The sequence below is a fragment of the Chiloscyllium plagiosum genome, unplaced genomic scaffold (assembly GCF_037043375.1).
Source record: "Chiloscyllium plagiosum isolate Xiang-an unplaced genomic scaffold, Cpla_swu_hap1 HiC_scaffold_20, whole genome shotgun sequence".
NCBI classification, from domain to species: domain Eukaryota; kingdom Metazoa; phylum Chordata; class Chondrichthyes; order Orectolobiformes; family Hemiscylliidae; genus Chiloscyllium; species Chiloscyllium plagiosum.
Window position 1 is genome coordinate 20,005,591 of NW_028270158.1, and position 17,690 is coordinate 20,023,280.

Consider the following 17,690-nt stretch of genomic DNA (forward strand, 5'->3'; position numbering starts at 1 on the left):
GCCAGTTTGAAGCATCTGTGAAAAGTAGCAAGGTGTTGAACATTAACATCTCAGCCTTAGTAGCAAAATGATGTGGAATAAAGACATGCTATAGTTTCCAGGTGATATGCAAGTGGATCTAAATTTACATATCTTGATTTGTGAAAAGGCTGTGAATTGTTCAAATGCCCTGTTTAGCTGGCACAAAGAGTGTGCATGTTGCAAGAGGAACCTGATGTCATGCAGAAGTGATGGAAATTTTTACAACGATTGTAACAAATGAAAATTTAGCCTGCTTTTTTGATCCATTGGAAGAAGTGACTTCAGCTATTGGCCAGAATTGAGGAAAGTGGAAGTCTGAGAAACTGAGAAATAAAATACGTATTGCAGTTCTAGTGGGGTGTGTCCTGTGCATGCGCACACAATTTCATCCAGAGTGTAGTGCTGCCTGTGTCACAACTGAGGCTTTTCCGTATTGCAGAGGATATGTGAGACTACGGTCACCAGTGCCTCCCTCCCCACCTGCTCACTGTAACAACAGCATGTGAATAAATCACTGCCAACAACGTGTCAAAAAGGCATAAAATAGACAATCTGAGGGATCGACGAGCATTGCTGCCCCTGCACCTGACTGAATCGATATGAGGAGCCAAGAGAGAATGGGAGAGGAAACAGCTGGATTGTTTTAATATGAAATAACAGTGAGGCAGTCTGCACATGCACTGATGCTACTGTACATGGAACAAATTTATATGAAAAGTGGACACATTCAAAAGTTAGTAGTGACCAGCTGATATTGCTTATTCTGTCTGCATTCATGTGAGCTCATGATTATATTGGTGCTCAGAGTAATTACTCCATATTGAAACACAGAGGGTGAGAAGGTTTTAAAAATAATTTTAAAACAATTGCTTAAGCCATATCTTAGATATTTGAGAAGTCAGAGCACAAGTTGTTTCCAGTAAATAAGAAAAAATATAACTTGTATATTTTTGGACTGCTCTATGTTCTTTAAGTGGATGGTTGTATTTTAACCTTGTCCAAATAATCCACGATTATAAATTTGGAGAACTTCCATTTGCTGTCACATCTCATCATACGCAGACCATAACTTGAAGCCTGGATTGAAGAGAAGTCTTTAAACTAGTCATGCCTTCTCTTTCCATAAAAACATGTATAGTTTACACTGTCATGGACTCTAGCCAATTGGCTTAAAAAGTGGAGAAAGTGCCCATTGTAGAAGTCACCATATTTTCACTCCCTTGGTTTTATGGAATTATTTCAGAGTTTGCAGCACAGACGATTCAGCCGAACAGGTCTATGCTGGTGTGTATGTTCCGCAAAAGCTTTCTTCCACCTGATACCATCTCATGTAAAGAAAATAGCCTTGTAAGGAGCTCAAGTCAAAGTTATGATGTTTGACAACTCCTCTCTGACTTGGGAACTGAGAGAAGATTGGGATAGATATTTCTCTGTGTCATTCAATCTCATTCGAAGAAAGAATTACTCCTGTGAATTAGCTGTGACTGCTGAAGATTCCGCACTTACTTTCAGGTATTCAGTCTGAGATTTCAGCCTATACCATTCAGTCTGTTTATTTGTATTTTGCAGATAACATTTCCATTTGGTTCTGTGGATCCAGAGATTGTTTGTTTGATTGCCCACGTTGTGACAATGGCTTTCAACATTGAGATAAAATCTCAATATTAAAACAAATTCTTATTACAATAGTCCTATCATACTTCTCATGAGGCTCTTGCTGATCCTCTGAACTGGCCTAGTAAGCCACTCTGTTCAAGTGGACTGAATAATGCCAGCAATGCTCACAATCCATGAAAGAGTAAGTAACAGTTTAAAAAAGCCACATCTGTTCTGCCAGGTGAATGTTAAAGATCTAACAGCACTAAAGAGCATGCACATTATCCCCAGTGTCCTGACCAACATTTATCTCTCAACCAACCTCACAAAAATGGAATTATGTGCTCATTGTCACAGTGCTGTTGTGTGTCCAAATTGGTTGTTTGGCTTCCTATTATTACAACAGAGAATACACTTCAGAATTACTTCATTAACTGTGAAGAGCTTAGAGATGTCCCGAGGTGATGAAAACAAGCCTTTCTTCTCACACAATGCTGGATCACTTTTACCAACTGCTGTTTATTTCTGCTGAAATCACTATAATCAACATGAGCTGTTGACTTGAGATCCAGATTTAAAATGAATTAACTTCTTATAGAAGTTAACTAAGTAGGACATACACGGCTTATATACAAAGACAGCAGTATGTAAAGTTTCACCCTCCCCTTTACAGCACAGCATCAGAAACTTACCCAATATTCATGTTGTTTTATCCTGGACCATGCTGCTTCTCATGCTTTCACTGATTCAGCCTTCCCCTCCCTGTCCTTCTCTCCTTACAGCCTTACAGACTATATTTTTGTTAGTCTTGAACTGCACAGAATCTGTATGAAGGGACTCTGACCATTTACAAACTGATTAAGTCAGAAGCAGGTCTTATACACACTATCAAAAAATAGCATTTTCTCACAAGGTAAAGCCCACCTTTTGAAACCACACATATTGCAGCATGTTGCCATTTTAGCCTTTCTAGTTATGATGGTGCAATGGTTACGCTGCTGAAACACTAGCCCAGAGAATCTGAATTTGAAACATTTTCAGAATTTAAATTCAGTTTGAAAGTCTATCTAGGAAATAAAAAGGTAATTTCCTTCAAGGTGAAGTTGTTATAAAAACGCTAACTGGTTCAGTAATATCTTTGAGAGAATGATACCTCTTGAACCAGTCTGGACTCAGTGTGGATACAGCCCCACACTATTGGGATTGACTCTTTAATGGTGCTCAAAGTGGCTTAATGAAAACTGAGTTGCATCAAACTAGGTAAATGAAAGGTGAACAATGAACACTGGTCTTGCCACTGATGCCCATAACCCAAGAATGAATTGAAAATAAGCCTCAACACATGAAGTAATTTGTGTGTCTTCATGACCCTATCTGCTTCTATCTAAGTTATATTGAGTTGACCGTACATGTTTCATTTAGCTTTTACTTTATGAAGCATACACCACTCACTCACAGCCAAAATCAACAGCCAGATTTTTTTGTTTATTCCTTTATCTAGAAACAGGGGATGCGCTTCTGTATTAAAGTGCCAACAGCAACTATTTGCTTTTATATTGTGTCTTTAACACAATAAAAACATCAAGTCTTTCACTGTTACCTAAAGAAGGCGACAGTCTAGATCAATTAGATCTATTATAGATCCAAGATGGTGGCAGAGTAGGACTGTCCAGCCAGAGCTCGTCCACTCCATACATTCCTTTTTCTTTTTTATCTCTTTTTTTTTTGTCTCTCGTGTTTTTTTCTCTCTTCTGTTTTTTTCCTCTTCTGCCAGCAGCCCGGAGCAGAGCGGGGGCAGCCAGTGACGTGCGAATGATGGCCATCAACCTGGAGCCGGGTGGGGTCAGCTCGCATCCTGGAGCAGTGCAGGGACGGCCATTAACCTGGACTGGAGCTGAGACAGAGGCCAATAGCCAAGAGCAAAGATGGCTACTAGTTGGGAACTGGTGGAACCCAGTCAGACCATGTGGAATCCGTTATAGAAAGACATTAATGTTTATCTTTTTAGACTTATTTCTTATTTTCCTAAATTATACTATATATACCTGTTAAGGTTGTGTAACGTTTTTTGTACGAGGCACTTTATTCATAAAATGGCGCTGTGTGCTGACAACATTCTCCACTTTTCACTGCCCTTCTGTTCTTTTGTAACTTGAGTACACATGACAATAAACCTAATTCTCATTCCAGTTCTAATATTTGGACAGGTGTTGAGAGATTTGTTTGAGGTAGATCTGAAAGAGAGTGTGGCCCTGAGCTGAGGCAGGGCTGACTGCAGGGAAAGTAGGTGGGGGCAAATGGCTGTTCGGGTGGAGTGGAGGATTCAGAGGGAGAACAGTTTCTGGAGGCTTTGGATTTGCTGTAGGTCATGGTTATTCTGGTTGGGATCTCCAGCATATGCAGTCCTCACTTTCTCCTCATCGCTAAATCTGAAGGAGCCTCTTTGAAAGAAGAGAGCAGTAAAGATGGAGGGGAAATTCTATTGTTTTGGGCCAAAGGACTAAAGCTAATGGTAGGCCCGAAGGTTGGGCAAATGCAATAGGCATCATTTGACGAATGAAGAGGAGATGTCACGTTTCAAGGCCTGGAGTTACATAGATAGGATGGGCCCTTGAAGAGATTTGAACACAATGATAAGAGTTTTAAATTTAAGCTATTGATGGATGAGGAGTCAGTGTAGGTCAGTGAGCAAGAGCGGTAGATGAACAGGCCAATCACTTATGTATGGCACTGGACTGCTGTGATGATCAGACTGGGTCAGGCAGTCAGCTTCCCTTTACTAAAGGGCAACTGGTGAACCAGTGGAGGTTTTATAACTGTCTGCCAGCTTTACTTTTAGATATCAGCTTTCTACTCTCAAATTGATGGACATTTGTAAAACTATACTGGATAAGCTGAAGTTTGAGTGTGGAATGTGGAGCATTGAAATAGTCAAAGGTAGAGATGGCAAATAAATCCATAACACTGGTACAAAATGAGGAATTTGAGATTGTTGCATTATTTTGATTTCAATATTTTAACTCTACATTACTTTATGATTTTGCTTTGGACAGCAATAACCCACTCCCTTTAAGACGACAACATGATGGTATATTGCCCAAGAAGAAGAGGCACGGTGGCTCAGCGGTTAGCACTGCTGCCTCACAGTGCCAGGACCCGGGTTCAATTCCCACCTTGGGCGAATGTCTGTGTGGAGTTTGCACATTCTCCCTGTGTTTGTGTGGGTTTCCTCTGGGTACTCCGGTTTCCTCCCACAATCCAAAGATGTTCTGGTCAGGTGAATTGGCCATAGTGTTAGGTGCATTAGTCCAGGGTAAATATAGGGGAGTGGGTGTGGGTGGGTTACTGTTCAGATGGTCAGTGTGGACTTGTTTCCATACTGTAGGGAATCTAATCTAAAAGAGTGATTTTTCGCTCTGCATCATGGCGGCAGAATAGGTTAGCCAGAATAAGTCTTAAACATTGGTTAACGAAGAGGCCAGATAGATTCCAAGATGCTCTGAAGCTAACTAAGTCCCTATAATACAGCTGTTGTTGTCATGTGCCTACAGGTCATGTTCTAATAGTAATTAGTGAGTAGTAAACTACATTACTGGAGGCTGAACTTGGATATCTGATTCTCTTGATTGCATCAGTTTTTAAGAGAAAGAAATTAGCAGAATGACATCACTCTGGAAATGGAATGGCCCATTTATTCACTATTAGTTTGACACAGCTGGTCAGAGAAGTCATGGGCTTATGCCCCTGCAATTGGGTTGGTTTACTCTGACAGCAGAATCCTCCGGTCCCAGAGAAGGCAGGAAGGGCATTCACTTAGAGGGAGTGGTGTGTACCCTATCCCTGACATCTTCCCAGTGCCTCCTGAAGTAAGTTCCAGGTGGGAAGATTCATAGCTGACCTTCCTGAATGACCCCTAATTGAAATCACTTAAATGTCCAATTAATAATCTAATAATGTTAATGAGGATTTCACGAGGTGCCCTACTATTTTTTGAAAACAATCCATTAACTATTTTTTTCAGTCATCTGAGCACATAGATAAGGATCTCCAGGCTGTGGCTGCTCGGAATAACCAGTTGGAAAATGATCCGCCAACAAGCAGCCCTCCTGGACGGACAAAGAGTGTGACTCTTATTGGCTTGTGGGGGATGGGAGTGCTCAATCAAAAGTCCTTAGTGCCAGATTGAGATCAGATACCTCTGACGAGAGAGAGTCCAATAAGAGAAAATCCCTGGAGCCGTTGCTCAGGAATCCGCACTTCTGTACTCGCGGGTTCGAGTGGCTGTCGGAGGGGAGGGCCGTGGCGGCGAGGGTGACCAGGGTCGGGGATGTGCTGGGTGCCGGGGGCCTGGGCTGGACGCTGCCGTAGGACATAGCGAGCAGGGCAGCGGTAGATGTCCGGTACGTGGCCACCGCCATCCGACGTAGTGCACCAGTTGGAGGACGCTCAGGTGTGTGGTGGGATCCCGTCCGCGCTCACCCCAGCCCGGACGGAATTTCACATTGGCCCCAAGGTCCCGTACTTCCCGCGGGAGCCTGTGCCCCACAACATGAGCCGCCTCCGAATTTTTAATTTTGTTTCGTTTAAGGAGGTGAAAAGAAGGGCCCTGTATAGACTGCTGCTGCACACTATCCACCTCTTCTCCCTCATCCACCGTCCGGACACGCCTTGGCGTGCCCATTTTCCACCGGGCGGTGGGGATCCCCAGTGGAGGGCTCTCTACGCGGGAGTCCTCCCCCTTTCTCTCAGGGATCTGGGGTGGAGGGTGTTGCACGCAGCAGTCCCCTGCAACCGCAGGTTGCTGTGGTTCACGGACTCCCAGCCCAACTGCTTGTTCTGTGGCGCTGTGGAGTCGGTGGACCACGTGTATATTGGGTGTGGGCGTTTGCACTCCCTTTTTGATTTTGTTAAAAACCTTCTCCTCTGTTTTTGGGTGCACTTCAGTCCCACGCTCCTGATCTTTGGGCACCCGGTACGGAGGAGGGAGGGCAGGTCTGAAGACCTCCTCGTGGGTCTGTTCCTGGGCCTGGCCAAACTGGCCATTAACAGGTCCAGGCAGCGGGCCGTGGAGGGGGTCGTTAGGGCCGACTGCCTGCCCCTCTTCCGCGGTTACGTTAGAGCCCGGGTGTCCTTGGAGAAGGAGCACGCGGTGTCGACCAACACCCTGGAGTTGTTCAGGGAGAGGTGGGCGCCGCAGGGAGTGGAGTGCATCATTTCTCCCTCCAACTCTATTTTGATTTAGTCCCTACCCTCCCCTTCACTGTTTTGATCACACAGCACTGCCCTTTGATGTGAAGGGCAGTGCTTGTCACTGGCCACCCGGGTGTTTTCCTATCTTCCTGGTGGTGGAATTTGAATAAAGATTCGTGCACTTTGTGTCTTTCACTGTGTCTCACACCTGCACACACACACCAAAAAAAGGAAAAAAAAAAGACAAAAAAGAGAAAATCCCTTTGTTCAGGGAGAGGTGGGCGCCGCAGGGAGTGGAGTGCATTATTTCCCCCTCCAACTCTATTTTGATTTAATCCCTGCCCTCCCCTTCACTGTTTGATTACACAGCATTGCCCTTTTGTGAAGGGTCCTGCTTGTCACTGGCCACTCGGGTGTTTTCCTATCTTCCTGGTGGTGGAAATTGAATAAAGATTCGTGCATCTTGTGTCTCTCACTGTGTCTCACACCTGCACACACACACCATGGGAAAAAAAAGAGGAAATCCCTGCTCTTGCTTCTGATTCTCTGCTGTCGTCTTCCTGTGACCTTCACTGCTGGAAATAACTCTCCCCGACTGAAAATCACCTCCCTATGGCCTTGAATTCCCAGCAGCAGTCATGGCGTTTTCTGTGGCATATCTGAGCACAGGTGCTATCAGGTTCTTATTAGCCTAACTAGAAGGGTCTAGGGCTCCTAATTCTGGGTGAAGACAAACTGTTGGCATTGGAAATGCCTGATGAAAGATCTGGAGGGGCCCACGTTTACAAGTCAGAAAACTATTCAATGCTTTTTCAGGCAGTGCGCAAGACACCTGACAAATTTTGAAGCCTCCACCCAAAAATATGAATGCACAATCTTGGGCTTGACACTGAAGTGCAATATTGATGGGATGCTGTATTCTGCTATTCTGATGCTGTAGTTTGATCTAAGTTCTATTTCTATGCTCACATAACTGAAAAAAAATCATAGATTTTTTTCAGTAAAACATTTGGGGAACTTGGTATCCTCATCAACATTATTAGACAATGAAAATCAAGCTAATGTTAATTTATTTTCATGAGTTCTCTAGCACAAACCTTCGTTAAAGCTTGACTTATTGGCATTCTACCTATTTAAGCTGTTGCGTAGATAGAAATTAAAAGTTAATTCTGCAAAAACACAGTGGAAGGAAAAGATCTGTGAATAATCAGTGATCAATCAAACATTTTCAGTCATTGTGAGGGTGTTCCCAACTAAACTAAATGAAACATTAGAAAGTACATCAATGGAATTTTGAATAATTTTGGAACACCATTCAAATCTTGTGAACAGTTTATCAAACTTAAATTCCAGAATTTTGGTGCATTGAAGAATTTTTGAAAAAAGAACAATAGTTATGGGGAAGGTTGAGAGATGCTCAAGATGATAAGATTTCTGCAGAGAAAATAAAGGGAAAAAAATGAAAAGATTTGTTTGCACTCTGTTGTCTGGATTTGGAATATTCCACCTGAAAAAGCAGGGGAAGCTGTTTTTTCAAATACTTTAAAAGGGAATTGGACAGGTATTTAAGTTTGGGAAATTTAACAGGGTTATGAACAAACAGTGGGAATGTAGAACTAAGCTCACTTCATTTGAAAAGGAATGGCCTTCTGTACTATAGGTTTCTACAATTCTGTGAATCCTAAACTTGAGGATCGAGGATATGTGGAGCTTCAAAAACCTTCAAGGACCTGCAATGAGTTGGTGTCAATTTCAAGTCACCACAAGCGTGGAGAAGGAAGTTAGACGAAACCTCTTAGTGATGAGATTTTGTGTAATACTTTATAGGAAATTGCATCAAGGAGAACACGGGATTCTGAGGAGGCAGTGGTGTTTAAATAAAAGACATCGGCATAGTAGCTTCTCTGTGCTGTAACCTTGTATAGTTCTGAAGCTGTAGATATAAACAGAGGCTATTTGACTTGGAAAATCAATGCAAGTCAAGAGGACAATGATCTAATATTAGTAAATTGTGAAACTGATGATAGATTAGGTTTCTTTACAGCTTAGTAGATATACGGGCAAATGGGTGGTTAGCATTTTACTGATGAAAAATTATTCCTTCAAAAGAAAGAATAACATCTGCCTGGAATGAAGAATGCAGAAAAAGTATAATAGCTGAGAGAATTCTGCCTCAATATCTGATTATATGGTTTTTCTAGTAGTTTCCCTGATTGAGACAGGCCTTTTAAGAGAGAAAGTTCAAAATGGGTCAATATTGATATCCTGTCTGGCAGATTAGCAACAGTTTGAAATCCGCTTCGCTCACCTCTTCTTGTTTTCTAGGTCAAGAGATGGAGGCCAGTCGTTCAGAGACAGAGAATTTCTGCAGCCTGAAGGATGAGGAAGATGTGGTGTGGGAGAACGTGGAATGTAACCGGCACGTTCTCAGCCGATACATTAATCCAGCCAAACTTACACCATACCTTCGGCAGTGCAAAGTCATTGACGAGCAGGATGAAGATGAGGTGCTCAATTCACACATGCTGCAGTCCAAAATTAACAGATCAAGTAATTGAGTTTCAATTTTTACGTTAAGTTACAGCGGTTGCACCTTTTCTTAAAAATAATGTGTTCCCACAGATTTATGTCAAATGGCAATACTGGCACCATGAAATTATGTTAGAAGAAATTACTTGGCTTTGTTTTTCTCATTCTTTGGTTGCAACCTCACTGGCAAAACCAACCATCCATCACCAACCATCCATCCCTAGTTGCTTTCTGGAAAATAGTGGTGAGCTTCCTTGAACCACATGGTGGCTCAGTGGTTAGTATTGTTGCCTCACAGCACCAGAGACCCAGATTCAGTTCCAACCTCAGGCAACTTTCTCTGTGGAGTTTGCACGTTCTCCCCATGTCTGCATGTGTTTCCTCTGCATGTTCCGGTTTCGTCCTACAGTCCAAAGATATGCAGGTTAGATGGATTGACCATGCTAAATTGTCCCATCATGATCAGGGTTATGTAGGCTAGGTAGGTTAGCCATGGGAAATGCAGGGTTACAGGGATAGCTTCGTGTCTGGGTGAGATGCTCTTCACAGGGTTGGTGTGGACTTGATTGACCAAATGGGAGAAACTGACAACTGCAGATGCTGGAGATCAGAGCTGAAAATGTGTTGCTGGAAAAGCACAGCAGGTCAGGCAGCATCCAAGGAGCAGGAGAATCGACATTTCGGGCATGAGCCCTTCTTCAGGAATTGGCCAAATGGCCTCTTTCGTCACTGTAGGGATTCTATGATTCTGATTGCAGTCCACATGATCAATGTGCTCTGACAGTACCATTAGGTATAGGATTCCAGATATTGATCCAACAATAATGAAGGAATGGTGATATAATTCCAAGCCAAGTTCCTGTTGTGGTTTGGAGAGGACTTAGGAATCGATGGTGTTCCCATACACCACCTGTCATTGCCTTTTTACATAATGAGTTTGATTTGGGGAAATTCTGCTGAAGAAGCTTTACAATATCTCTTGTTTGACAGTTAATTACATCCTTTGCCAAATATATTGTACTTCATTTTCTGAACAAACCTCTGTCTCAAGCCTTCCTTTGTGCTTTCCTCTCAATTGAGAGATTGATACACATAAAAGAAGGTCTTTTGAGCATGGTTTCCCTCTGTCTTTGGCTTTTTAGCAAATGTACTGGATGTGTAACACTGTTTTTCCTACACATACACACACACACACACACACACACCATCTCAACCCTCACCTACTTATCTAGGTTCTACTACAGCTGTTGTGTGCTCTGTAGAAAGGTTCCTTCAACAATACTAACTGGCTGCACAGACTTCAAGAGCCACAGTGCTGTTCTTAAATGCATGGAGAGCCTGTTGGACAATATGGGAGAAATTTACATCAACAACTCTTTCCCATAAAATGCAGATTTGTGACCCTGTTTGAGCCTGATATCTCAGAAGTCTATAGAACAATCCTGCCCCATAGTAGAAAGACTCCTAAACTCTGGGGAAACAAGTGTGAAAACCCAGGAAAATATGGTTCTATAAATGTGCCTTGAATTAAAGAATTCGCTTCTATCAAGCAACACTGAGTGCGAGCAGCCTGTGTTTCCACTGATTTCAACAACTGTAAATCTACCTTCTACAATTCAGTGCTGCTGACTCCCATTTGTAAATGTAAGAGGAATGGCAATCCATCAATAATACAGATGATTGTCTGTTTTGCTACTTCTTTATCCCAGAAGTAGTAAATATGGAATTCATCATCTCAAAAGAGTAATGGAATCATCAGGAGATTTAAGGGGAAGCTCGATCATGGTATCAGAATGTGCTGGTAGAAGTGGATAAAGTTATTTGGGAAGAAAGTCACGTGGAACAAACCCACCAGATAAACCAATCAGGCCAAATGGCATGTGGTGCAAATGTGATGTTGATGTTATACTATGAAAGAGGGAATTAATCCACCCTTGTTGAGTTCTACCTCATGTTAGAATGTCTGGATTGAGCTTCCAGGGAGATCCTGACTCCTGGTGTGCTCCTACTAAATAAAAACCGAAAGAACTGCAGATGCTGTAAATCAGAAACAAAAACAGAAATTGCTGGTAAAGCTCAGCAGGTCTGGCAGAATCTGTGAAGAGAAATCAGAGTTAACGTTTTGGGTCTGGCGACCCTTGCTCAGAATTTCTGAAACTTTAACAATGATTTCTCCTCGTGTGTCCCTCTGCCTAAGGATAAGTTTAAATGTGAGAGAAAATAGTTCAAATGAAATGTCACTTTGTTTGCTCTTTTCAAAGGCCGTCTTCTGGATATCCTCCAAACAAAGGGACAGAGAGGGTATGTTGTTTTTTTGGAAAGTCTTGAGTTCTATTATCCAGAATTATACAAGCTGGTCACAGGGAAGGAGCCCACACGAAGATTCTCCACCATTGTAGGTAAAGGACTACCCTCATTAAACTTATAAATTTCTATTTCTTGGAATAAGTCTTATTTTTAAAGCTATGTACTGTTGCAATAAATTACAGGTAACTATTATAATAATGTTACAGGCTATGCAAAGGGTTTGAACTGAGATATAGAACCCCACAATTGAAATAATAACTGAAGTCTCTGGGCTTATTTTCTCTCTCGTCTAGCCCTTTTGTTTACTCAATTGAGCTCAATACCCGTCCATCCCATCCCAAGGTTTGCTGTCTGACTCAAAGACTGTGTGTATCTCCTCTGATATTAAGTCAACCTTTTCCTTTATAAGGCTTAGCAACTCCTTCAAGTCAGTTCCATCTAAATTATTATGGCTTAAACAGACCACTAAGAAAAATATCAATAGAAATGAAACAAAAGTGTCGTTGGTGGGTGTTTTTTTTATTATGGTTGAGATAGGTTTAACATGAGAGGGAAAAGATTTAAAAGGGACCTACGGTACAACTTTTTCATGTAGATGGTAGTGCATATATGGAATGAGCTGCCAGAGGGAGTGGTGGAGTCTGGTACAATTACAACATTTAAAAGGCATCTGGATGAGTGTATGAATAGGAAGGGCATGGAGGAATATGGGCCAATGCTGACAAATGGGACTAGATTAATTTAAGGATATCTGATCAGCATGGATGAGTTGGACTGAAAGGTCTGTTTCTGTGCTGAACAGCTCTATGACTCTATGTAAGGGATGTCAGTGATGAAAATCCCTCTTAATAGCAAATAGTTGGTGGAGCAAGGTGACCCAGCTGCTCTGTAAATGGGGAAGATATTAACTTACTTATCCAAACTCTCCAAATACCAACAAGCAGATTTTACATAAAGGTACACAATGTAAAAAATAGTTCCTGTACTCTGCAATAAGGTAAATACTTTACACTTCCAAATTTAAAGCCATTCTTGAGACCAGTTCAGGAGTGGTTCAATTACTTCAAGCTGCACTTAATCCTTAAATTAAAAGTATTTGGATTCAAACTGAGTTAGTCCTTGATTTTTATTAGTCCCAATATTGACAACCAAACCTTCAGCTGCCTGGGCCCCATCATTAGTCCAAATATTGGCGACCAAACCTTCAGCCATCTGGGCCCCATCATTAGTTCCAATATTGGCGATTAAACCTTCAACCACCTGGGCCCCATCATTTGGAATTCCCTCCCTTAACCGTTCCACTTAAATTTTAAGGTGCTTCTTAAAATCTACTTGCCTCTTTGTCAAATATTTTGGTCACCTGTTCTAATATCACCTTATCCCCTTATCTAGATCAGTGTCAAATTTCTATCTGATAACATCTGGTAAGGTGCTAAACAAATGCAAATTGTTGTTGTTAAACTTAAAGAATGCAGTCGGGGCATGAAATTCTTTTGACATACCTCACTCTGCAATACATGTTCTGTATTGCAGTGGAAGAAGGACATGAGGGTCTGACACAGTTTCTGATGAATGAGGTCATAAAGCTGCAACAGCAGACAAAAGCCAAGGAGATGCTACGGTGTGATCTGCAGGCGAAAATGAAACAGCTTGAGGATGAGAAGAAACAACTGAAACTAGTGAATCAAGAACTACATACCTTCCAGGAACGTTATAACAAAATGAAGGAGGAGAGAAACAACTACAATGATGAGCTTATGAAAGTCAAAGATGATAATTACAACTTAGCCATGAGGTATGCACAGCTCAGTGAAGAGAAGAATATGGCAGTGATGAGAAGCCGGGATTTGCAACTTCAGGTATGACCTAGGATGCTTGGTTACTGACTGGTGAAAAACCGTAGACCTATATTTACAGTGTTCGGAGTTATAAAGATAAGTGCTGTAATGCTACTGGTTTCAATATAAATGCTGTAACACTGGGGTAATGGAGTGTCAGTATCAGTGCTACAGTATAAGTATCAGCAGGAACTCTGGAACATTACTGGTAATGGGATATCAGTATCAGTGCTGTAATAATGTTCAAGTCAGTATTGATTCTTTTTAAATATTGCTGGTAATGGGGTATCAATGTCATTTTGAATAATTCACCTCCTGACTCCTCAAAGCTTGTCCACCATCTACAAGGCACAGGCCAGGAGTGTGATGTAGTATTCTGAACTTGCCTGGATGAGGGCAGCTGCAGCAACATAAGAAGCTTGACACCAGGAGGATAAAGCAGTCTGTTTGATTGGCTCCCTGTCCACAAATATTCAGTCCCTCCATCACTGATGCTCACTTGTAACACTGTGTACCGTCCAGTGTTGCTGCTAATTTGATTTTCTTCCACACAAATGTCTGAGGTCTGTTCATGGCAGTGACTAACGGAACTGGAAGTTAATGTTGTGAATGACATTGGCGCACCAATCAGCATGCACAGACCTGGAGCAGTGGCACATGCAATTGGTTCAATCTCTGCAGGATGCATTGCAGTAATTCAGCAACACCCCAGAAACAGCACCTTCTAAACCCAAAACCACTTCCATCTCGAAGGGCAAGGGCTGCTGCTACATTGTAACATCACCACGTGCAAGTTTCCCTCCAAGTCACTCACCGTACTGACTTTGAAATATATCATTGTTTCTTCAGTGTCATTGGTTCAGATCCTAAAATTCCCTCCCAATAACATTGTGGATTAACCTACACCAGATGGACTGTAGGTGGTTCAAGAAGGCAGCTCGCCAGTACCTTCTTGAGATCATCTAGGGATGAGCAATAAAAGCTAGCCAGCCAGTGACATGGGCATCCCATCAACAATTAAGAGGAGTTCTGTAATATATTTGGTAAAGGGTAGCCTGCATGACTGCTGATGTACTGATAATAGATCCCAGGAATATATTTTACCTTTCAACAAACTAATAGTTCTGGTTAAATGAACCACTACTGTTATCGACTGAAACACTTTGCAAGGTGTCAAGAAATTTAGCTCATTTATTAGTGTTATATACAATACATTTTGTAACAACTTAATTCACAATTAATAAAAAGCAGCAATTTTGTCCAAGTTCCACCAAGCAAACATCCTACTCGGTAACCATGTCAGTATTGTACTTGTGATCACCAACTTTATTTTTACAATTGAAGATCCACCAAACACAAGGCAACATTAAGTAGGAAGAATAGAGCTTGCTCAAAAAAGAAATGATTGCAATGTTTGAATGGATCTTTATGTTAAATCATGTCTGGTTTAAAGATGGAGTCTAGCATTTTGAATGCTGTAAAATGCAGAATTCTTTTATGCAAAGTGCTTCAAGGTAATGTTGTTGAGCAGATTGAGTTGAAACATATGATCATGCGGTAAAACTGGCACACAGCTACAGTACTATCCTACCATAACCATCCAAATAAGACATATAATTATCACTTTCATCTCAAACAAGCTGCTTCAGTTTGATATTCAGTTGAGGGAAATCACGTTCTGTTTACACTAAACTTCAATGACTCAAACTCATCTTATCTTAATATGAAAGAAACAAACATATTCAACTTCATTTCCTGTTTTTCACTTGAGTATGTCCCTAACACCTGGCAGTTGATGGAATTTTATTTTTTGAAATGTTGTCATTGTTGTAAAGTTGGGACACCTCTGGCAGAATTTTAGCTGAATACAAAGTGCTGGATTTGGATACGCATAGGGTGGGGTGTTCTGGGTTGGAACTGGGTGGCAAAACCCTGAAAGATACATTGGGTCAGGAACCTGATATGATCCCACATACCTTTTTGGGTTTAAACCAGGCGAGTTTGTACACACAAATGAGATGCTGACGAGAGAGTCTGTTTTCATAACATCAGATGGGGGATGAATATTGGCCTGGGCATCAAAGACAATCCCTTGATCCTTCTTTAACATAGTGCAATGTAATCATTTGCATCTCTCTGAGAGAGTAAATAGGCCCTTAAAATAATGCCTCATCTGAAAAATGACACCTCGGACAGTGAATTTTACCTCTGTATTTCGCTGGAATGTCGGTCTAGAGTTTGTACTTAACTCTCTGAAGTATGGGTTCAAGCCACAATCTTTGGACACAGATGCAAGAGTGCTACGTAGAAATTTAAGGGGCTGGATTGAAAGTAAGCTGTTTGGGGGAAAATGGTGGTGGATCCCATAGTAGAATAAGTACTTCCCCAAGCCCGTGGTCTGAGAACAGTTGAGCTGTCATTTATTATCCATCATCTGTTGTACTGAAAACATGATATAGACCACCTTCTTGAAGGTGATGGTTTTGATACAAATAATTTGCTTTCAGCTAAAGTAGCTAAGAGTTAACCATGTTAATGTGAGATTTAGAGCTTTGATATAGATCTGATTGAGTAAGAGTTCTAGGTTTCCTTCCCTGAAGGATATTATTGAAGCAGTTTAGTTCTAATTTTAATCCAACATCTCTTTGACCACCTTCACTAAACTGTACATTTAATTCTAAATCTTTTAATCTGATCAATTTCTCAAAAGGCATTTTCTAAATTATTTGTCTAAATCTTTGAATTACTGGTTCCGTAACAAATCCAAGATACAACAGCATCCAGAAGTAATAAAATTGATAAATTTTCTTTTAAGGGAACACTTGTGATTATGTGAAAGAAAAGGCTGTAAGAATTCATTTCAAGGAGTGACCCTGAGGAAGAATTAAATAAGAATCTTTTTTCATCCTCCTACTGGGCAATGGCATAGAATTTCTTCCACTTCTCACACCATAACTTTGGTGAAAGATTTGCTGTTTACAATGATTCTTCAAAGTTTCTATCTCCTTTACTGAGGAGATCGGAAAATCACCTGTCGATGTTCTAGATACTTAAGTTTTTGTCTGAATGAAAACACCATGCACTATAATGTTTCTTACTACTTAAATCACTCTCTGGACATGAAACACTAATCTGAGACAATGACTCTGGGATAGATAAAGCTGTGTGCAACTTCTTTGTAGTTCCTAATGATAACCTAAGAGCAACATGACTGTATCCCTGAAATCACCGATCCAGTTTGAGTCGACCATAGTAAACGTCAATCTTTGCTGTGTGGTTTGGATCTTTAAAGATAGTGGGCTCTTGGAGGAATTCATGCAGCATAAGTCACTCATCAACAATTCTTCTGTGTGCTTTACACAGGCATTCTGTTCATTGATGTTAATGGACAGATAATCCTGGACCATATTCCAAGACTTTTCTATTCGGCCACTTGTTGACCATGTAGTACTGCAGATGGAAAATTCATCTGTTGGATAAATGTCATCTACTCTGCATTGACCAGCAATAGTGCAGTGCAAATGGACGTATATGTACATGGACCAGCACTGATCCACGAGCCATTAACACTGATCCATTAATTGATAATTAGCATTAATCCACTAGCCAGTAACATTGATCCATTAACCTTTAACATTAATTGTTAACAGTAATCCATTAACAGTTACAACTGATGCACTAACCGTGCACACAGATCAACCATTGATCAATCAACAGTTAATTTTAATCTGTTAAAAGCCAACATTGCTCAGCTGCTGATACTGATCCGCTAACCACAAACAGTGATCTCTTAGCCAGTTTTACTGATGTGTTAATCACAAACATTGATCCATTTAATCCTGGACCATGTGAAATTGAAAATTGTTTATTTGATCAATTGTTTGCACATTTACCATGATACAATGAAAAGTGTTGTTTTTGTGTACTATATAGGCAGACCCTACTATGCAAAGTGCATCAGGATAGTAGAACAGAGTGTAGAATACAGTGTGATAGCTCAGAGAAGATGCAGAGAGAGCAAAATTACTATTTGAGAAGTCACTTCAAAAGTTGGATAACAGCAGGAAAGAAGCTGATCTTTAATCTATTTGTATGTGTAATCAAACTTGTGTATCTTCTGCCCATGGAAGGGGGGGTGGGGGGGTTGGAGGGAAGAGAGTGTAACCAGTGTGGGAGGGGTCTTTGATTATATTGGTTGCTTTCCCAAGG

At 41.2% G+C, this 17,690-nt stretch overlaps 1 protein-coding gene across 3 annotated transcripts in view; it reads left to right on the forward strand.

Moving 5' to 3' along the window:
• Positions 1-17,690, forward strand: part of card11 (caspase recruitment domain family, member 11) — a 278,081-nt gene that overhangs the window by 85,908 nt on the left and 174,483 nt on the right. For all 3 annotated transcript variants that reach the window (XM_087997712.1, XM_043711897.2, XM_043711898.2), the window contains exons 2-4: positions 9,133-9,357; positions 11,598-11,735; positions 13,177-13,502. In XM_087997712.1, coding sequence (XP_087853838.1) covers positions 9,133-9,357; positions 11,598-11,735; positions 13,177-13,502 — 689 coding nt within the window. The remainder of the gene's footprint in view (positions 1-9,132; positions 9,358-11,597; positions 11,736-13,176; positions 13,503-17,690) is intronic.